Below are 22,576 nucleotides of genomic sequence, written 5' to 3' on the forward strand. Positions count from 1 at the left end.
TAAACAATTCTGGTGAATGGTTCTTAGTATAATAGGGATGTAATAGGCAAGAGGCAGCCTATTAGCTAAATTTGTTATCCAAGGTAGCTAATGTCAGAATATTAATAATCAGATTTTCAGATGGCTTTACTTAGTTTTTGAAGTACGAACTAGTTATCAGAATTGCAAAACAACTATATGAAGATGGCACCAGCAAATTACATTAGTTACGGGAATACTTACAGGTTTGGAAGTGACTCAGAAGCCTGAACTACTTGCTACATTGCATTTCTAGTAAAAGGAATTGTTCTGCAAAACTGCTATAACCTCTCACTGGCAAACTGCAGCCTTATTAATATGCTTGGCAAGAGATGGGGGCTTTCCATTACCGATCCTCTTGTTAGCCCCTCAAGTGTGTGACTGAAGCACTCTTTGGGAGCAGTGTTGTGGAAGTGAATGTTGTAAATATATTTCCTTTATAGGCAAACAGATGCTCTCTGTCTTTGCGGCTATCAAACTGGCCCATCATGACCACACAACTCAAAAATAAATGGGAAGAGAAAGTAGTAGTTAAACCTGCCAAAAATTAAGATCTAATGATAATTGCAAGCACATAATTTTGTCATTTTTTTTATCAGTGAGTCAAGACAAAAAGTAACTTCTCCCTCTCCTCCCAAAAAATTTATCAACTTGTCTCTTCAAATGTCAATGGTCACCTAGGTTTATTTAAGTCCGACTTCATTCCTTCGGAGTATTCATGTTATTCTCATGCTGAATCATCATTTCATAGGCTTTCAGTGCTGGGTAGCCACAGGGTTGTAAAGGCAAAAATATTCAATATAATGGAAGAACAAATTCCATTTTTCCCCATCGATTCTTTAAGTTATCTAAATTTGAATTGGATATAAATCTTTAAACCCTCAGGTTTACCTGGAAAGCCTTTGCTACAGAGCATCCAGGCAGGCTGCTTCTGCTTCCACTTCAGTAAGGCACACTGGTAGCAGCTTAACACATTTTCCAGTGATTGCCCACAAACAGTTTGCGAAGGACAAGCATCCCCACAACCTTCTCAAATAATGTTTCCCCCTGATTAAAGAGCCTTAGGAAGAGCTTCTCTGCTGAGGAAAAACTTATGCTACACCATGAGGTCAACTTGTCATGGACCATAACAAGGAGCCTGTAGCAATGTCATTCAAAACTTTGTTTCAATGTTGTTTCAATGTTTTCATCTCTTCATTAGGTCCTGGCCTCTGTATGGCTTCTGCTTTGAAAGAATTAATTATTCAAACTCTGCATGCATATCTTTTTTCCACTACTAGATACTAACCTCATTGTGCTACAAGGACAAAAACCTTTGGTAACAGCCAGGACAGATGCTGCAGCAAAGCAACACCTTTCAGAGGCCGTGCCACACCTTGGGCTATTGGAGCCTGGTTTTATATCTTTGATATTTAATTTAGGTGCCACACTATGGGGTTATTCTCATTGTTCAAAGAACTTATTATTCTATTTTTTTTAATGCCCATTGTAAAGAAACTGGAAAATATGAACCAACCGCAAACCTTAAAGCTGCACCAATCCCAAAGAATACAACTATGTAATTAATAAAGATCTTTTTGAATAGAACTTATTTTTATCTTTTGGTGCTTTTAACATGGAAACACTGCTGTGTTATTCATCCAATATCCCTGTGGGAATGCTGGTCTTCTTTCTATAGTGATACTATATAAGCCTCTATCTCAAGGGAATATTAACAGTTCAGTACCAAGATGCTATGCTGAGATATCTGTACCTTCATACTTCCTATTCTGCAGGGGCTTCTGCCTTTAAAGCATGTCAGAGTTACTTTCCCCTCTTTCTCTCCCTTCTTTGATCTTTTTGATCTTTATAGTTTTCTAACCTATTATTAATTCCTCTTGCTAACCCATATCAAAAGCCTCATGTATGATTTCCAGTTGATAAAATTGCCATTGGGATGCCCCTTCTCTTCCTTAGCATTGATCGTCATCAGTCATTGAAACAGATGCTGGGGAGGCAGATGATCTTTCAAATGTAGCAAGGAAGACTACAAGGAGGGTGCCTGGAAGCAAATCAGCCACTTAGAAGTATGTAGTCACACACCATGGTGTTAGCTAGCTTTGGAAAGGGAGGGAAGTGAAAGCTGAACATCAAAGTGTAATGGAAATGGCATCCTTAGTGCCACAATTCCTCCTTTCATCTGGGCTTTTTTCTCCTGGCAAGGTATTGCAGGCAGTTCTGGCTTTCTACAGCACCAAATAGACTCAAGCTTCAGTGATGTTAAATGGAGTTTCTAGGTATGTTTTTGTATCCTTTAGAAGTTTTAACACTCACTAAATTAATTTGAGATCAAAATATTTTCAACCAGCAGAAGCAGGTACAAACAAGGCTCTGGTATTCTTCAGGCTGGAGCTGCAAGAAGACAAGGAAGAGCAGAAAAAGTTCATCCCCAGTGACTCCTTAGGCCAGTCAAAGTGTTAAGCTGTATGGTACCAACAGAATGCCTTGTGGGCCAGAGGCTTTGGTGCAGAATCCTGCCTGTCCTTTTGAAGCAGCATCACATCCCAACTGCAATCAGCTGAGGTGGTTAGCTAGAGAAGTGGGCAAACAGAATGTACCAATGTTATACTTATGGCTCCCTTTCTGGGTTTGTTCTGGGAGCCGAGAACATCCCAGAACCAAGCTCCTGTAAGATTTCAGGAATTAAAAGGATACTGCAAGACAATGCTACTCATTCTGTTAGTTCTGTGCTACAGAAAACATCGTTTGCTTAAAACAAGTTTTAACTGGATTAAAATGACTGTTGCTTGGACAGGATATGGACAGAAGGGGGTGGCAAAGTGCAGTTCATACACGGACTCGGGAAACTGGTCAGAACTGGTTAATACCCCCTTCTCAACCCACGCAGCTTCAGGAGACTGCGTGAATATTTAACATTCATTTCCAGTCTTGAGTCTTCTTCATCTATCATATGGGATCAAGATTTATTCCCTATTCTCTTGTAGCTAGTGCTATTTCTGCAGGCAGCTCTGCTGTGCTCTTCTGTCTTGTCTCTCATATTCTGTCTTTTACCCTATATTCAGTTACTAGAAAAAAATATTATCAGCATTATTTCCTTCTGCAGCCCAAACTTCTGTTTACTTCAGTAGGTGTTTTGAGGTGTTTGACAAGAAAAAGTAATTCTGTAAGGTCTCTAACCCCTTCTCTAACCCTTTCAGTGCTCCATAACATAGACTAATGATTATACTACAGGAGAAATTGTTATTGTGGAAAAAAAAAAAAAAAAAAAAAAAAAAAAAAAAAAAAAAACATAATCAGCATAGCAAGAACTCCAAACTGAAGGAAGTAGAGATGTTAGGGCCACTTAAAGTTTTTGTTAATAAATTCAAAAATACTTGGTAACTTATTACTTGGAGCTATACCAACAGGAAACCTAAACAGCTAATGTTTCCTATTTCTGAAGCACTTCTTATTTTTGTGAATAGTCTTTCAAAAAAAAATCTGCACATCTGTGGATATCCTGCCTGATTTAGGAAAGATGCCTGTACTGTGATGTGGGCAGTATGTTGTGAGCTGTGGTTCAGCCTATGGTACACACTGCTACTGGCAAGCATTTTGAGTAATTGATTGTCCATATGAGATTTATGGGAAAAAGCTGTATAATAATATCAAGAACAAAGTTACCACAGTTCACAGTAGTCAATGCTCAGTGATGTAGCTCAGCATCCTCCAAGAAGGGAATGTTCTTCAGTCTGGCTTATTTTAGGAATATAATCTTCTTTCTCTGATCTTTGAAGTCATGAAATGACACAGAGGCAGAGAAATTAGAGCAAGAAAAGAGCTATTAGACCATATAGCTCATTATTCCATCACTAAAAGGCTACTCTGCAGTACATTCATGGGTGCTTTGTCCAGTACACGTAAAAACCTGGAGCATGAGAATAATGATGGAACAATTATAGTATGCAGAAATATCAGTCCTTTTCTCTCTACTTGATCCAGCTATAGGATGAAGCAAAGCAGTAATTGCTGCCATTACAGAGAACAAATCTATTTGCATTTCTACAGCTCTGCAGCTCTAGCTGTGAATGTCTAATCAGTCCTATTGCTGGAAAAATATTTCCCAGTCTCTTGTCAAATCTCTTGTCTGATTGCAGTGCATTACCCACATAGCTGCTTTATTCCACCCATGTCCTGGCCCACATACAGTGGAGGGCTGTGGTGTGAATTTCTGAAGCCAATGCTGACGTGTATGAAACGATATTTCATACAGCAGTGTCAGTGGTTCAGTAAATACTCCTTTCACCTTTAATGGAATACTACCCAGCATATCCTGCAAGGGTAACTGTGCTTCTAGGAGAACTGTAAAACTTCTCGATGTCCTGAATAATGCATGTATACAATCCCATCACACACTCTTGCACAAACAGTGACATTTACTCCAATGTCCTTACCAGCTTAAGCTATAATTATTACACTGCACATTTCTCACCCAGGCTTCCCCTGCAGTTTTGATTGCAGTCTGTATTTCTCATTCCCTGTTCTACATGCTGTGTTCTGATGCAATGTACCTGCACAGTGTGAGTGACAACATATTTATAAATTTAAACCTGAATCTGAGTAAGTTGTACCTGTTCTTCTCCCAATCAGTAGTGTTTTTTCTGCCTTCAGCCTGGGAACTTATAGTCAGCTTAAGCTTAGTACACAGTTCTCAGATCTGATACATCATTTTCGTCTCCCTCAACCCAGCACATAAGTGCTGTAATCTGGCCAGGTTAAAATCCCCATGGGACGAGGAGGTGGCTGAGCAGCACAGAACTGGCATGCTGTCAGACTGCTCATGTGAGCAATGGGCATGGTAGAGGTGAGGACAGATCATTTGTTACACCGAAGTCACAGCTCTACTTGCTCCTTTATAGCGTTGGTTCAACTGCAGAAGCTGTGATATGCCAGGTAATGGGAAATGTCATTCAGTCAGTCATCACAGACATGTTGGGGAGGGGAGGTATTTGCAATGAAATAAACAGAATAACAGTTTGTTATTACAGGGGAAGTTGAGTTTACTTTCCTCTATTTTATTTATAAATTGCATTACTAAACACCGGAAATGCAAATGTTTATATGATCATCTGACAGAATTCTTCTTGCCTACAAAAGACAAGGGAAATCTTTCTCTGATCTATCTCAATATTCAAAGATCATAAATATACCAAACTCTGTGAGGGAGGTGTCTGGGACTGGGCAGTCATGCCCAGTGAATAGCAGTGAATAGTATGTCCCAAGTTGCTCATGAGTTTACTCTGCAATTGCACCCTATGGACAGGAATCATCTTCTAGCAATACTCAATCTGAACACGTGAAGAAAAGGAGACACAGTGGTTTTAGTGTTATTTTCAGCTAGATTAAAGAAAATCCCCTATGCCTGCCTAATTCATGTCTGTATATCATTTAACTGATAAGTTATTTCACATGAGTTATGCAAAAAATTATTGTCCCCTGGTTGATGTCTTTACATACACACTTAGATGATTACCTCCAATGTGATCCACTATAACTGTAGAGCTGTTCCAAAGTCAAAGTATTTTATACAAATATCTCAATCTTTCTCATAAAACCCATTTATTCTTCATATGTTTACAAAGTACGTTTTCCATGTGAAAGCATCCAATACTCACAACTGCATTCCATTTAATCAATTTAATATCATTCATTTGCCTCACCCAGGATATATTTAAGGCAATTTTCCACTTAATCATTCCTACTAAAAGCTACAGGAATAGCCTTAGGTTTTAAAGATTGTCAAACCCTATCCTGTAGAATGGTATGTTTTATTTCGTAGTTAAACAAGACACACAACCATTATGAAGACCCTACGGTGGAAATAGTGTGTCCTGTAACTGGGCAAGCCTTGGAGTTTAGAAAACTGCCCTTTGTGAAATGCATCCAGTCAAATTTTCCTCAAGGTGTTACTTACACAAACCAGTCATTAATTCTGTGGGAAAACTGTCTTTTATACAGCTGACTCTTGTGCCTGTGTAAGTCTTCTTAAACGGATCCTAGTGCCCATAAAATACAGAATGATTCTTTAGGAGGTTGTTCTGCCTTCAGGGGAAAGGAAATAAAAACTAGAGTGCAGTAGATCCTGACACATCTGTAGATTTATGCTACTGGTTCAATCATATATCCTACAGGATCATCTAGGTTTATATGCTAAAAAACAAAAGGAATAGGCAATAACTTCCACTTGCTGCCATCTACTAGCAATAACCAAATTTCCCAGCAATTCCTAACCTGTAACTGGACAAGACTAGTGTCTGCAAAACACTGAGTTTCACTAGAAATATTAATCAAGTACTCAAGAATACGTGCTCTTCCATGGGAAGCTTGGACAGGACTTCACTTATTCTTGGTTGTTAATTGGTGAAGAGCTTGAGTACAGGATAGCACCACAGAACATACTTCCCTCTGCTGTGTGATTGCAGTTGGAGTAGTATGAATTCATAATAATAATAATAATAATTCCTGCATAGCTCTCTTTGCAAGACTAAAACTGGCAAGGCAGAAGTTTGCAGATCACTCTTGTATGGTCTAGATCTGACAAAAAGCAGTGTGCACTCTGAATATCTAGTAAATTCTTGGCAGTGTGGATGAAGTTTTCATTTCCATTGACAGTACCTTGTACTTGTCAATTCCTTTGAAACATATTTAAAAGCAGAGGATTACAGAATGACTTCTCTAATCCCAACCCTCAAACTCTTCACTAAGTACAGTTGCCTAATATGCAATATGTTTGATCATTATTAGCCTTTGCCCCAGCAGATTTTCTGTCAAAGTGCTGGAGCAACATAGTATTATGTACTCTTGAGGAGGAAGGTGGGTATTTTTGGCAAAAAATCTGGTGGAAGTTCTTCTTCCTTCTGGCTAGTCACTGGCATAAACCATTCCTTGTGGCTACCTGAGGAGCAGGGACCAGAATGGACTGAAAGGAAGCAGAAGTCTTTATTTCCTTCCTGTTACCTGGTATCCACTCTTTCCCCATTCCTGTGCTCCTCAGATATGGTAGCTAACTGAGGTATCTTTGCCACAGGGGTTTTCTGGCATCAGAGAGGAAAAAGTCAAAACTGCAGGACAACATTATGATTATCATAATAAGCCATAATTAAAGAACTATTTTAACAGATCTTTATTTGATGGATTTTTGGTATAAAACCCACAAAACTAAAATTAAGAAAGAGCTATGTTTCATGAGGCAGAACTGACAATGCTGAAAGATCTGATTAAACTATTGGTGAACCCACTAAACATTGTAATCTTTATGATACAGTAATATAATCAGGTTGGGGAAGATGCAACTCTCATAAAGGCACAGATTTGTAACTGCAGATTCAGTACCCTTCTAGGGCACTGATAGCAGTCACATTTATTTTTATTACAACTTAGAAGCCGTAAACCTATTAAATATGAGTGTTTTTAAAATAAAAAGACAGTAGCATAATAGTAAGCTTCTTTGGAACTCTGCTGCTATGTTTAGTGTATTAAAATATTTCTATCCACTGTAGTAATTAAGGATGGCAGTGTAAGCAGGAGATAACCTGTTTGCCACAAGTTACAGCGTTCTGAAGCTCATTGCTTGCTGACTCATTCTGAATCATATCAGGCCAAATACTTTCACCCTCAGAAGTTATTTACTGGCCTAAAATGTTCCTATTTTTGACTATTTTCCACTCTAGTTTCTTGCCACTTTAAACATGTCTGTCTCTCCATTGTTCAGTTAACATATTTTCTCCCAAATAAATAAATAAATAAATAAATAAATCAGTTTGCAGTTGACCAGTATACATCATTGCAGATTAATACTCTCATGTCCCTGGAAATAGGACCTAGCCTGTACACATGAAATCTTGCCATTCTCCTCCTTCCTTGTATGCTATAGAAAGGATGCTGGTTTAGCCATCAGGGATAAGTAATCTTCTATTGAAATTTTGTCTGTCAAGATCTTGTATCATCTATTCCAGACAAAAAGGGGATGATTCATATGTGGAAAGCTATAGGTACAGAAAAGGCCAAGAGCATGACATGGGCACAGAGAGAAGCCAGCATAACACTAAAAGCAATTTAAATCTGGGAGCAAGGACAGTACTAGTCTAAATTAAGTATTAATGTAAGAATATGGCCACTACCCAAGTAAGGTTTTTTTTTTTTTTATCCTCTCTTGTTGAGGGATTTCTTGAAACAGCAAAATCCCATGCTATTCGGGCAATAAAATGGAGCATGACTCTGACTCTACTGGTGTCTGTCGTGCTTTCGGCCGTGCTCCTGCAACACTCTCTAAGGTTTCAGTTTTCATTCTATTTAAAAATAAAACAAGATTAATATGTTTTTTAAAGGACAGGCTTTTTTTCCTGCCTACACATTTACAGAGATTCTCAGACTTTCAGGCATCTAATATTTGGATTTCAATTATTAGGAAATAAAATCTGAACCATATACCAAGAGGTAACCACATCCAACTTGGAAATGTGAAATTCAGAGTGATGTTGTGTCCCTTCTTTCTGTGGGATATTGAACCAAGCACATTGTAGATAGATACCTGGAAAACTCTCATAGCCTCAGCAAGGTCCCTGTCTGTGCTTAAAATATTAAACAGTTCTATCAAAAATATTTTATGTTTGAAAATTGCACTGTAAATTAAATGTCCATCTACGGTACCTGACAATCTCCACCTTAAGTATGGGTATGAGTTCTTCTTTCTTTGTTCTTGAGCACTTTTATCATTATTTCACTGAGCTTAAACCAATAAAAAATGCTAAAATGATTTCCAACATTTTTTTATAGTTCATTTCATGCCCTATTTTACAGCAGGTTATTCTCTAATCTAATTTACATTATTTTGAAATCACAAACTGATCATAATTATCTTTGATGATAATACAAACTCATTTAAAGGGAACATCAGGTGCCTCATTGAAAACCTGTTGTAACAGGTCCTCGCAAACATAAGATCATACATTTTCTGTGTGTTGTTGGAAATATTATATGAAATGATTCTTATGTTTTAAATGTAGTGTTTAATATTTACCCAATGTTGGGTTTGTTTGTTTGTTAAATGTGGGGCCAAAAAAGTTCTGCTTCAGAATCTTTTTTTAATTTATTTATTCTGATATTTAGAGAATACCGAGATAATCATAATTAATTTAGAGTGATTAATAGCCCAGAAACATGCTGTCTTCCACATAGCTTGATAGCAGGTTACTATCTAGCAATATTTCAACAGAAGAGAGATAGAGAAATTAGAAGAGGAGAGCAAGTTCAATACATTGTTGATTCTCGCTTTCTTAACTCAAAATACTGCTTCATCTGAATTCTGCTGAATCAGGCTTTTTAATTCCTTTTAATCATTGAGGTCCATGAGGTTTGAAGATTTCCCTTCAGTCTTTCATACTAACTTTCTTAACTGTCTTGAACCTGTTTTTGAAAGTAGGATTTTGCTGTTACGTGGAGTTCTGAAGAAATTTCAAATAAAATGTTTTTGACACAGGGAATGTTCTTGAGGTAAAAAGAAAGACAAAATGATCCTTATTTCATCCCTCTTGTCAATATAATAATGAGTTGATACTCAGTGATAGTAAAGGTTAGCATTTTTGAAGCTGATCAAAGGTGAAGGAAACATATAGACTTTTGTTCTTGGTCTTAGCTGATAGGTGATGCTTACCGTTATCAGATTAATTTTTATGTTGTCTTGCAACAGGTTTTCCTGAACTTAGGAAAACTTTTCAATTTTTGACCAAGCTAAATTCTTCAGGATATCGATCTCTTCTAGGTATAGAAAGAATCTTGCATTTTTATGCGGGCAATAGTAATGATTGATAATCATTTGAAATAACTGTTTGGTGAACTGAATCAAGTGCTGACCAAATGAATTACCCCAATTCATTAGTGAATCTCATTTACCCCAACATCCTGACTTTCTGTTTTAGTTCATTATGTGAAAACATTTGAGTAGTCTGAGAACTCAGAATTATTGAGTTGAAATGTTTTCAGCTCCTGTTGATAATACAGGAGTATCAAAAAAAAAATCAAAACAAAATTTTATTATCCCTTCTGCAAACTAGGTATTTTCGGGACTTCTCTCTTTTCATATGGAAGTCTCTTAATCATTACTAATATTTTTCCAGAATTCTGCTAGCACTTGTATAACATCTGTTAATAGGATTTCTAAAATAATTTACAGTATCATGTCTGGAAAAATTCATATATCTCATTTTTATTTTTTTAACTGTCATTATTATATCTGTCTCAAAATATGTGTGTAATATTTTCATTATCCATTATTTATTGGAGGTTCTCTCAAAAATAATATGGAGCTAAGTAAATCTTGATGTAATGTTTAACTCTTGTAGGCAATAAAATATTCAGAGGCAGTATGTTTTGGACACAGTACAGTTGACAATGTTTTCATGGCTCATTTGCCCAAGTAATTATGAGATTTGTAGTCATCACTCAAAGATCAAGTGCAGCTTTTTCATTGCAAAGACATTCAGGTTTTTTATCTATATAATGCATAATGGCTGTGATTTAAATGGAGCTCAGGAACACAGAATCCTGGAGCTGTGATACACTCATTACAGGAATATTTAAAAGCATTAAATAATATTGTGCAGTTGTAAACTGAGGTGGATTAGTTGGTATGTCTTTAATGCAAAATGTTGTGAAACTTAGTACAGAAAGGACTATTTGAAATCCAATCTGAAAAGAGTGTTTGTTTGGTTTTGGTATAACAACCTGGAATCCCATTATTGACAGTTTGCAGCTATGTTTAGTGACCTCAGCTGACTTTTCCACCTCACATAGCTACACCCTCACATGGAATCAATGCAAAGAATGAGTTAATAGGTCATAAAGTCAAAACATTGGCAACATATGGTACTATTGCATCATTCTTATATAAGGGAAGAAAAAAAAAAAAAAAAAAAAACTTGTGGTTTTCTAGTTATTTCTGTTATAATGAAGTCTCACTCAATCTGAATTTGTAATGTTTATAAAACAAATATTTCTAAAAGGTATAAAAGGCAAGTAAACAGCGCTGGGTGTGTGGGGAGTCTACGCTCACCAACATGCCACCACACGAACATCAAACATTCTAAATATACAGAACATTGCGTTACATACTAAACACAAGTAGCCTATATATACGTACAATCAGGAAAAGTAACAAACAATCCTTTAAGTTCCATAACTTACTAAAATTGAGTACGCCTATACATATGTATGATCAGAAAAGGTAGCAAACAATACTATACAATCAGGAAAGGTAACAAACAATCCTTTAAGTTACTAAACTTATTAAAATAGAGTACGCCTATACATAAAAGGTAACGAACAATCCTCCAAGTTCCACGACTCAACAGTCTCCATCTTCCACTCCTTTTCTTGATTACATACAAGTCTCCATTTTCCATTCCCTTTGAACAATATGTCTTGCTTTAAGTTGTCAAGCAACTCAGTCTTCAGGCCTTATGTATCCCGTCCTTCCCACATTGAAGAAAAGCATATCCATCTCCTTTTCAAGGCCAATGAGGCCTGGGTCAAAAGGCACATTCAGGTCAACAGGGGGCGGAACAGCAAAAGCCTTCGATGGCTGCAGCAGCAGAGGGGCCCATGGCATAGCAGTCAGATCAGTAAAGGAGCCCGCTGCTCCCTCACTATCTGGCAAGCCACACGTTTGTGATTGTGGCTCCACATGGCTCTTTAAGGCCTCAGATTGCTCACCAGGTGCCGAGCAATCCCACTGCAACCTTGTCGTTTTTAGTTGCAGGGTCCCACACCTTGACCTCAGTTTGGTCCCATATTTCAGGATTGTAAACTGTCCGATTGTTAAGAAGGAGAATGAGCTGTAAGGTTACCAGGACAGTCTTTGCTCCTAAGGACAGATTCCCCATAATGCGCAACTGCTTACCAGCGAGAGGCAGTTGTGTGCACAGGTCCGCTTCTCTCAGATCGAGCTTCTCTCCAGCTCCAGTGCGCCTATTCCCAGCAACTTTCTGTACGAGCTTCTCTGAGCAGTTTGCTGAGTCTGGCCGAACCTATCTCCATGAGGCAATCAAAATGCCTGTTCCCATCCTGGTCTCCATTCTGCCAGCCTGCTCCTCTTCACTTCTTTTTCCTGCTTCTTTATTGATGTAACTTCATCGTGCTGCCCTTTTTCTTTTTTTATCTTGAGGGCAGTTTCCCTCTTATACTCTTCTCCCCACAGCACTTCTTTTCAAAACAACTTTTCTTTGGTCAAACAACTTTGAATGTAACAACAACAGCAAACACCCAGAAACATCCATGCCTTAACTGCTGGAGAACAAGAGAACCATCTGGAGAACAAGAAACCGGAGACTGCATGGAGTCTCCTGAATCACCCTTCTTTGTTCCCTCTAAACTCTTTTATATTCCTGATGGCCTTGTCATTAAGAGTCTAATGTTATCTCAACCATGGGGCTTTCCAACCCCCATGGCCATATTCCCAAATCTCCCCCTTCTTTATTAATATCAACCATTTTCTCGACACGAATTACCACTCCATATATAACATTTCTTAGACAAATTAATAGACAGACCATGACATTACCAAACAATAATATATCAACTGATTTACATGTGGTTAAATATGCTTGAGGACGGTATTCAATTGGGGCATAATGAGATGAATGTCTTGACTTGCTTTTGCCACATTGTTAGCATTACTTAGGAAAATCTACAATTGCATCTTTAAATTTTGAGCCTGAGCAAAATCTTAGTATCACAACAGATATTTTCCATGGTCAAAAGCATTACAGGAGACTAACCAAAATACTGAAATGTAGCAATTCTTTACTTTTTTGAGCAAGACTCCATAGGAGGGTTCTTTTAAACAAAGGCTCAGACATTCAGGTTTTCTGACCACTCATGTCGTACCTAAAGCATCAAACACAAGAATGGTTGGGTTTTTCCTAAAGGCAAAGGAAGCTTTGACTACTTTAGCCTACTCAGGCATAACAGCCTTGTGATTGGGTACAGACACAGTAATGGGTGCATCCGCACCCACGGTAACCTCTGAGTTGCCCTCTTGCATGTAGACACCTTGCTGAAGCCCATGCTTGGCTGTGATTGCATGTGTTTCAGGTGATCTCTCCTAGTTTTAGCATAAGTAAGGACAGTCCCTCTTTGGTCCTGTACCAATAAAGGGTGGTATAAGACGTAAGATAAATATTTTTAATAATATGAATAATTTAAGTTTGAACTTTCTGTTACCAGTCATCCCCAAATTTATTCATATAGAAACTCGAGCTGCATTTTTTCATCCACATTCATTATGTGTTTGCCTGCCTGGTTGAATAACTCTGAACAGGCATTACTTTCACAGAAGCCCTAGTCCATAGGCATATCTGACGAGCTAAGATACCATGGTTACTGAATGCTGCCTTTCTTACTCCCATCCACATACATCATCCTACCTCTGAGGTGTGTGTTTCTCTCCATTAGACCTCCCCATCAAAACTGAGTTAAGAGGGGAAACACGAGACAATCTCTAAATAGTAAAAAAAAAAAAAAAAAAAAAAAAATCATGCACATTGGAAAATGTTAAGCAAAAACTCTTCTTACATCAGCTAATGTCCTGCTGGGGCAAACGTGTGTTCATTTGAACATTTGCTGTCAGGTCCATAGATACAAAATTATTTATATAACACTACTGATACTCAGCTGTTGAACAGTCATTGTACCTCAGGTAAACACACGTGACATGTAAAGCCCATTTCTCTTCTGTTTTTTCCAGTTATTTGTATAACCAAAGGGGTTTTCTATGTGTGAAATTTATACAGAATAGTGTAAGATAAATTTATTATTGGTGCACTGTTACCTGAAACATTTCCCATCCTGTTCCCATCCTGGTCTCCATTCTGCCAGCCTGCTCCTCTTCACTTCTTTTTCCTGCTTCTTTATTGATGTAACTTCATCGTGCTGCCCTTTTTTTGGTCTTCTCTTGCTTTGATTAGTTACCAAGTGATTTACTGAAGAAAAACTCACAATAACCTTTCTAGTGACAAAACTGATTTAGAAGACAAAAAGAATATACTAGCACATATAGCACTTTGAAATAATGAATCATTGTAGCAAAAACAACGATGTGAAACATTCCACTGTACAGAAGTTATAGGAATATATTGGTGTGGTAGAAATAGAAAGATCAGAATAAAGGAATGAGTATTTCATTTTCATCACTACTATTTATGGTTTGCAGCATACGTTTTAAATTCTGACTAGTGGCTCTCTTTATTAGTGTTGTGATATCAATCAGTCAACCACTATATTACTTCATACATGAGCAAGAATAACATCTTTCTTCTCCTTTGCCTATTGTTGGCTTATTAATATTGCTATTCCTTGTGAAAAGAAAGTTCCGACTACACTGTTCAGGCACATTTTTACCATGAGAGATTTGCAGGACTTATTTCAACTTGTATTTCTCAACTTGTATTTCTCTCACCTCATATTTGCCTAAGCTACCTAACACAAACACAGAATAATCTATACATTTGTGTAGCAGGCCAGGTCAGAGTCCAGAGACAGCACTGCTTCTTGGAGTCAGTCTCTGGAAATACGAGTGAGCATAATACCAATTTTGTTTTGTATTAGTTATGTTCTATAAATCATCTGCCACATTGATGGGACAGTGTTGGGTAGTTTCTGTTACTATTTTCCTTTTTTCCTTCATTTCAACCCTTGTGATTCTGCTGTTTCACCCTCTTGTTCTATATGCATTTGAGACTAGAAAAGGTGAACCATTTTTAGCCACAATATCAACAGCTGTTTGACAGTGATTCTACAAAAAGTTTTCTTCTGAACCAGCAAGCATCACTTTTTTGCTTTTTAAGTGAAGATAGAAACTTTAGATGGAAGCAATTTATTTCCTTTTTGAAGGTCAAGAAGCACAAAACTAGGAGATGTGATAGGGTTCTTCCTTTGTCTGTGGCAATCTCTGCCTGTCATTGTCACCTTGTCCCCTACTTTGTTCACTGTTCATGCGTATGTAGCCCTCTCAACAGTTCTTTGGGACATCCTGTGGTATTGCGTTCCCAGAAACGCTACTAACTTGGGTTGCTGTTTGCCAGCTGTATTTAGGTATAGTATAGACTTTTGTTAGCTTTTTAGATATCAGGTATGCTGCTTATTGATATGTCACTTATGTAGCCTTTCTTGTCTAGCCGTGTAGCTAAAATTCTTGCCAGGCTCTCATTTCCTGTCTTGATGACTCCAATATCTTTTTCCTCATGCCTTGCCTCATGTAGCCTGACCCCATTTGTGGCTATTCACAATGTTTCTGTTAAAATTGTTCTCCCAGCCCCTTGACAGCTTCTCCTTGAATTTTCCTACAGCTTCCCTATTCAATTCCACATCAAACAGACCCTGCTTGTCTTCACTGTAAAACTACAAATTATTTCTCTTCTACTAGCTGTGATAGATGTTGGATAGATGTTAAACTGTTAGAATTTTCTGACAAGAGCTTCCCCCCCCTCCAAAAAAAAAAAAAAAAGGTATTTCTTCACAACACTTCTTTAAACCAGCTGTTGCTAAAGGAAACTCTTGTGAAAAACAGGCTTCTGTTCAGCTGCATCTACAGCTTTTCCTGAGCATTGAAATAGTTTTTTGTGTAGTCGTTACTCTAAAGTCTTTAGGAGAGGGCTCTTTTTCTTACTCTACATTTAAACAGCAGCTGGTTCAAAGATGTCCCAATCCCAGACTAGCCTTCCTAGAGAGCAGCTTTATAAATAAATCCTTTGGAAACTTTCAGCAGTACCAAGTTAGCAATGTGCTCTCTGAATCCTGTTCTTGAAGGCACAGCAATAAAATGTTAGTAGCAGCAGTAGTTACAGTGGTAGTTAAATACCTACACCTTTTAAATACAGATATTCTTCCTCCTTTATTCACATGAGTTTAAATGCGGTCCAACTTCTAAATAAGCAAGGGTGGTCAGATGCTCAGAACCACTGATGCCATGTGAAATTGTTCTGGTTCTTTGGTATTTGTTTACTTAGATTTTTTTTTTATATTTTTTGGTTAGTTTGAAGTTTATTTTGTGTTCTATTGAAATTCCATGTGATGTACTTGTCTATTCATACCAGAAATACTGATAGTAAAAGCTCGGTTTCCCAGAAAATGATTCAGGAGATGAGTAGAAAGTGACAATCGAAAATGAAAGAACTTAATTCTGTTTCAAAGTAATTTTAAGATATTTTAAAGTTATATGAAGTTAAGTAGGCTTTTTTGCATTTTGTGTGGCTGTGTCCATTAAGAAATTACTCTCATAAATGATGATTAATGATCACTTTGAATAATGTATTGCCTTCATTAAAAATCTACAGCTTTTGAAGATAAACCAATGTGTTTGAAAAATTAATTCACAATGTGAAATGATTTGTGTATGTGTTTTCATATGTGCTCAGTGGTGCAAATACAGGTTCTTGAGGTTTATTTAAACCAGCAGTTTCTCACATAATCCAAATCTTTGCCTGCACTTAATTGGGTTTATATTCAAAAAAACCAGACTTTTGCCACTGTAGCATTATCAAAATGGAATTAAATATCTCTCAATTAAAAACAGAATACTAAGACAAAGAGAAGCTTAACCTCTCACTGATTAGCACCATTGTTAGCCCACTTTTCAGTTTATTTCCCTTTTCTGTGCAGCAAGAACTGAATAGTATGTGAATAAAGGCCAGGTTCCCTAAGTCTTCTACCTCACTAAGCTTTATGGCAAACTAGACCTCCTATGTCAGTAAAGGGCTCCTGACACCTGAATCCAAGCTTGTCCAGTTCATCTACAACTTTGTACTGTGACAGACATACTGTAAATACTTACTATTGTATAAGAAACAATGCTAAAGTCCAGAATGATTACTCCAGAAGGTATTTAAGAATTATCAGGACTAAATATGCCAGACAGTCACGTCTTAATTTTAATTATTATTTTAAAGTATTTTAACTGAATCAGAAGAATATCCATGATCAAAACTGTGAGTAGGTTCAGGCAATTATTTCTAAAAGACACTTATATGTTAACCTCAATTACTGCTGACTTCTGAGAAAATTGCAAATCAGGATAGTAGCACTGAAGAATTCTTTCCTAAAATATACATGTTTGTGCTGGGGATAAAAAGACTATCTTCATACAGGGTCTTGAATTGTTGTTCTCTGGTAACAGACAAAATGTGAGCTTATCACTCAGGAACACCTACAGATGGATAAATTGTCTTAGTACAATTTGGGATTAACTAGGTAGCTGATGTAAATACATGCATATATATTTCCAACCATCAGGAAATTCTGTGGTGACCTATCTGTTTCCCTCTTAATTCAATAGGTTTAGTATACTACAGCTAAAATATACAGTTTGGTGAAGTACTGAAAACAATTTGCAATTAACCTTCAGGCTGTGTGTTGTTTTTTTGTTTTTTTTTTTTTTTTTTTTTTTTTGTTGTTGGTTGTTTAGTTTTTTTTTTAGCACTTATCTATCACTCAGATCTGTATTCATGTGACTTCAGAAACTTTGAAGGAATACAGCAGAGGACAAAACATAGCTGAATATGTGGATGCATGTTACTCTGTTTAAATAATTTTTTAAAATGTGTAGATACAAGTGTACAGCTGTTAACTTGTGTGTTGTTTGTGGAAAAGCTATTGAATGGAATTTTTTTTACTATTAATTGGATTGGAATTGCATGAATTTTTTTAAAAATCTACTACAGGTTGTAACAGCAAGCAAATTCATTTTTTCAAGATATTTCAAGAATCTTCTTAGAATACACATCCCTGATATTATTACCTAATTATTTAACCAGTAATTCTCTGAAATTACTGAAGATTTATCAGTGCATTTTAAAGTGTGACCTTGTTGCCTCACTATCATTCTGAGTTGTTCAGTGTCTGTCTCATTTAGAGACATCACCTGGAATGTTGAATGCAAATAAATTTAAAAGCTGATAGTTTCATTTAGAGATATTAGAACAAGCCACATAGCTGACTGTAGAACTGTCTTTATGTAAAGTTTCTACAATATTAGTCAATTTGGTCTGCTTAAGCTTATATTGTCTTTTCTTCCGAAAAATAAACAGTTTTAAAAAATAAACGGTATTGCCCTCTGCCAACAGCAGATGGCAATTATTCAGAAAAGTCTTTGCATTTGGATTGTCTGTAAAGTTTGACACAATAATTGAATAGTCGAATAGGAAATAGGATTTTTATGACAGCAGTTTATGTTCAGGATTCATACGGTATGTTTATTTAAAAGAAGCTGAAGAGAACAAGAAACTGCTTAGTATGGTGAAATATGCATGTGTTATATACTGTGTCTTAATGACTGTCTTTTCTTTCCTCTTACAGTTTGATAATGTATGGTTTTGTGAAGGCCATGGTACACATTGGCCAATTAAAAGCATGGGAATTCCACTTCACTGACTGTTTGTTTTTTGGATCACTGATGTCTGCCACAGATCCAGGTAACAATTTAAAATATATTTTTTTTTTTTTTCAAAAGTCAGAAGAGTAAATAAAAATATAATGTCTGTATGTGCCATAAAAATGTTGAGTGTCTGTTCTCAGTTTTGATTCTCATCCCTTTAAGTGTCTTATATTCTGATTATCGTAAATCAAATTGCCTCCAGAGATCCCCTGTGTAAGATTTACCTGTGTTAATCTTACAAACTTTACAAATGAAGTTGCTGAAGAGATTTGATTCAAAGATCGAAGCCGAAATTCCTTTAAGTGGTATATTCTTTATTGCAGCGCTGGATGCACGGGGGATCTCTCCACCTATCGTGCATACCTAAAGCGGAAAGCAGTCTTGAATTTATACAATCAATCTATCAATATTCTACAAGCACCTATACATATGCATTACCTATCCCCGCCTTCCCTCGCTTCTCATGCTAATTAGCCTTTTGGCACCTTGCGCCTGCGTAGAGCCTTCCAAGAATTGTGGGCAGGGGTCTTTGGGACGTGGGCAGGGGTCTTTGGGAGGAAGACCCCGAGTCTTCCTCACAGTGTATTTTTCACCTTTGGTCAGGAATCTGCTGAATTGGCATGTTTCTTAATTGCAAGAGCTGGTTGTTGCTAATTCTTCCGTTTGTTGTATCTTTATAATGAATTCCAATGTCCAGTTTTGAGATTTATAGTCCTTACGTTTGTTTCTCTGTCCGTCTGCCGCTTCCTTATCATGAGTTCCAGTGTCTTGTTTCGAGATATACAGTCCATGTCTGGGGATTGTCCTTGCCTCCCCAATGCCTCCTCAATACCTCCTTAATCAGATTGGAATAATGTTCTCCAGTCTCTGGGACACCTGACTGTTTATTGCTAATATGAGAACTTCTGTGAGCCTTAAACTTTATGGTTAATTAACATAGACATTCAAAGAAACATAGAAAATCCTGAGTTAGAAGGGACCCAAAAGGATCATCGAGCCTGCCACTCTGCTCCCCTCCTAAGGAGGCTGCAGGCTGCCATGAGGTCTCCCCTCAGTCTCCTCTGAGCTGAACAAACCAAGTGACTTCAGACACTCCTCATACGTCTTCCACTCTAGACCCTTCACCATCTTTGTTACCCTTATTTATATGCCCTCTAACATTTCTATATCCTTCTTAATACTGTGGTGCCCAAAACTGCACACAGGCCACACCTGTGCAGAGCAGATCAGGTCACTTCCCTCAACCATCCAGACATGCTGTGCCAAATGCATCTCAGGCTATGGTTGGCCCTTTCGGCTGCCAGGGCACACTGCTGGCTTATATTCAATTCGCAATCAACCAGGATCCGCAGATCCTTTCTCTTGTCCCCCAGCCTGCATGTGTATTCAGGATTGCCACACCCCAGGCACACTTTTTTTTTTTTCTTTTTAAATTTCATACAGATGGTGAGTGCCCAACCCTCTAGTTTGTCAAGATCTTTCTGCAAAGCCTCTCTACCCCTGAGGGTGTCAACAGCTCCTCCTAATTTAGTATCATCTACAAACTTACTTAGCATGTATTTGAGTCCTGCATCCAGATCACTTATAAAATGTGTGATCTAACCTAGTTTAAAGATATGGGGAACTAACTTTCAGATATGGCCATATAAATATAGTTTATAAGGTATCAATTTAGAATTTGAATGCAGTGTTACATGGTTAATACAATTATGAAAAGATCGGTACTAATATGTTGACCAGAACTTGCAGATGTGAGGTTTAAAGCCTACAGTTACAGTAAATACCCAAGTGTGGGAGAAACAGATTCAGTGGAATTCCAAGTTACAGAATTGTGTATATCAGAAGGGACCTCTGGAGTATTTCCTATCCAACCTAATAATTAAAACAGGGCTAACTTCAAAGTTATTCATAGACTTAGCAAATTTTTGTTACACTGACTATGTTCATAGTAAGACTACTCTGGTATCAAAATATTGGTTTTGCATCTATGGGAAAACTGTGAAGGAGGAAGTGAAAGAGAATTTATTGATATTCTAACTACAATATTCATGCAAAAACAAAGTGAAAAATATGGAAAGGTACACTGGATTTTTGCAAAATTTTCAGTTGAGCGGTACAGGAAAACAGAACAAAAAGCATTTCATGATGCACATGACATGCTGCATTAGTGCTAATACCCTTGAGAAGCTTCTCTGAGAAACATATGAAAAAGTCTTTCAAATTCTTGGCTATTAAAAGAAGTGTCAAAAAGCAACACTGTTCCACAAATTTGTTCCATTCTTTAAATGAAACCTCAATATTTAACAAAAGACTACGAGAGCTTGTGATTTATCATTCTGATGGCTTAAAAATATGGTGTAAAACAATTTATTTCAACAAAACCTGTTGTTGCAAGATTGCTGTAAAAGCTGCCTCAAATTGTTATTCTCAAATTAAGCTAAGCATCCAGTATTCTGCCACTTATAAAATCCCCCAACTACTTTAATAAGGTTCATCACATGATCAGAGCCTATCCTCAGAACAAGAGAACAACACAGAAACTAAAAGCAGAAATTACACATAAGAAAAATAATTGCTTATGGAATAAAAAGTTGCTTAAAGCTTCCAAGTACTTTTCTTGATTGTGCTATGAATAGTTTTGTAGTTGGCTTTGTTTCTTTTCCCATTTCCATTCCATTACTATTTGTTCCACAAATGAAAAATGTTGATTACAAGGGGATATACATACATGTATAAGACAAACACAGTGATTTTGATTACAATAGTGTTAAATCACCACTGAATAATCTGGCAAAGCTCAGGGGGAGGGGAGGGTGAACTTCCTCTTCCACTGGAAGGAATAAGAAGTGACAAGGATTACTTTACCCAGAATTTTTATAGGCTTAAACAGCTAATACTGCAGTTCTGAATACTTTTAGTGGGACAAACTGTCATCTATTAATGCTCTTGGTAATTACTCTTCTGCTTATATAGAGTACCTGTGTGTGTCCAAGATTTGTTTGAATGTTCAGTCTTGCTCCTTCTGTTATCTAAGCTATTAGACTGATCTAATCTAATTTCAGTCCCCCAAAAGATTAGAGAATTTTACATGAAATTTTTGCTTAATTTAATGGTAGACATTGCTGAAAATATTTCACTCTCCTGTAGGATTTGCTCGTAAATTATAACATCAAGCCATGCAAAGAGCTCATAGGAATTCCAAAATCAGTGAAAACACAATCCTCTAAAGGACTGATAGATCATATGAAGCATATAAAATAATCAGTTTTATATGTGATTTTACATTTGATATCTAGCTTTAAAAAAGAGAAATCTCTGGTGAAATGTTGTTGGTGTTGTAGAATAGAATAATAAATTACTGTCCTAGTATGAAATAAGAAATTCTTGTCAGATATGCTACTTGATTTTTCATTTATTTTTTCACTGTGTAGACACATTCACTGAATAGACACATTCCAAAACCAGTTTTAATTTCCCTTGGTTATGAAAAGCAATTAAGTCTCAAAAGATGTTAAAAACCGATCTGTTGACTTGACAGAAGTTGTTTTGACTGAGTTCCTTATTTGTAATAATAAAGATGACTTGTAGATGTTTACATGTTAAATGAATAAGTTTACTACCAGGGCAGTAAATAAATACGTGCCATTTAGAAGTTCCTTATATTGTTAGGAAAAAGGAAATAACAGCATAGCACTCTCTAGGTGAGCATTTAAAGATCTTCATATAGAGATTTTGGCATAAAATTAATTCAGAAAAATTTCAACAATATTCCATAGGTTCCCTTCTATAGAAAATTGCATTTGAACTAAAATTTAAAAGTTAAATTACGATTGGTTATACTTGGGACTGTGTTGAGATTCCTTTATCTACTTTCCAATAAGATGAATTATCACAAGCTGATAGAGAAACCATTATTACACCGAATGTTGAACTAAAAAGAAAAATTTAAAAAGAGAAAATCCTTTGAGTGTTACAGTTTACGAATCTTAGCTCCCTAAAATATTTAGTTATGTTTCTACATTTTGCATTATAGAAGCTCTTGGATCTCCAGTAAAAAAATAAAATAAAAAAATAAACATAAACATAAACATAAAC

The 22,576-nt window shown here is 36.8% G+C and overlaps 1 protein-coding gene across 1 annotated transcript in view; it reads left to right on the forward strand.

Annotated features, from left to right (window-relative positions):
- SLC9A9 (solute carrier family 9 member A9) overlaps positions 1 to 22,576 on the forward strand; it is a 217,796-nt gene that overhangs the window by 28,908 nt on the left and 166,312 nt on the right. The window contains 1 exon segment of the mRNA XM_032193572.1: positions 18,403 to 18,518. Within this exon segment, the coding sequence (XP_032049463.1) occupies positions 18,403 to 18,518 (116 nt within the window).

This window comes from Aythya fuligula, chromosome 9 (genome assembly GCF_009819795.1).
Source record: "Aythya fuligula isolate bAytFul2 chromosome 9, bAytFul2.pri, whole genome shotgun sequence".
In the NCBI taxonomy this organism is placed as follows: Eukaryota; Metazoa; Chordata; class Aves; order Anseriformes; family Anatidae; genus Aythya; species Aythya fuligula.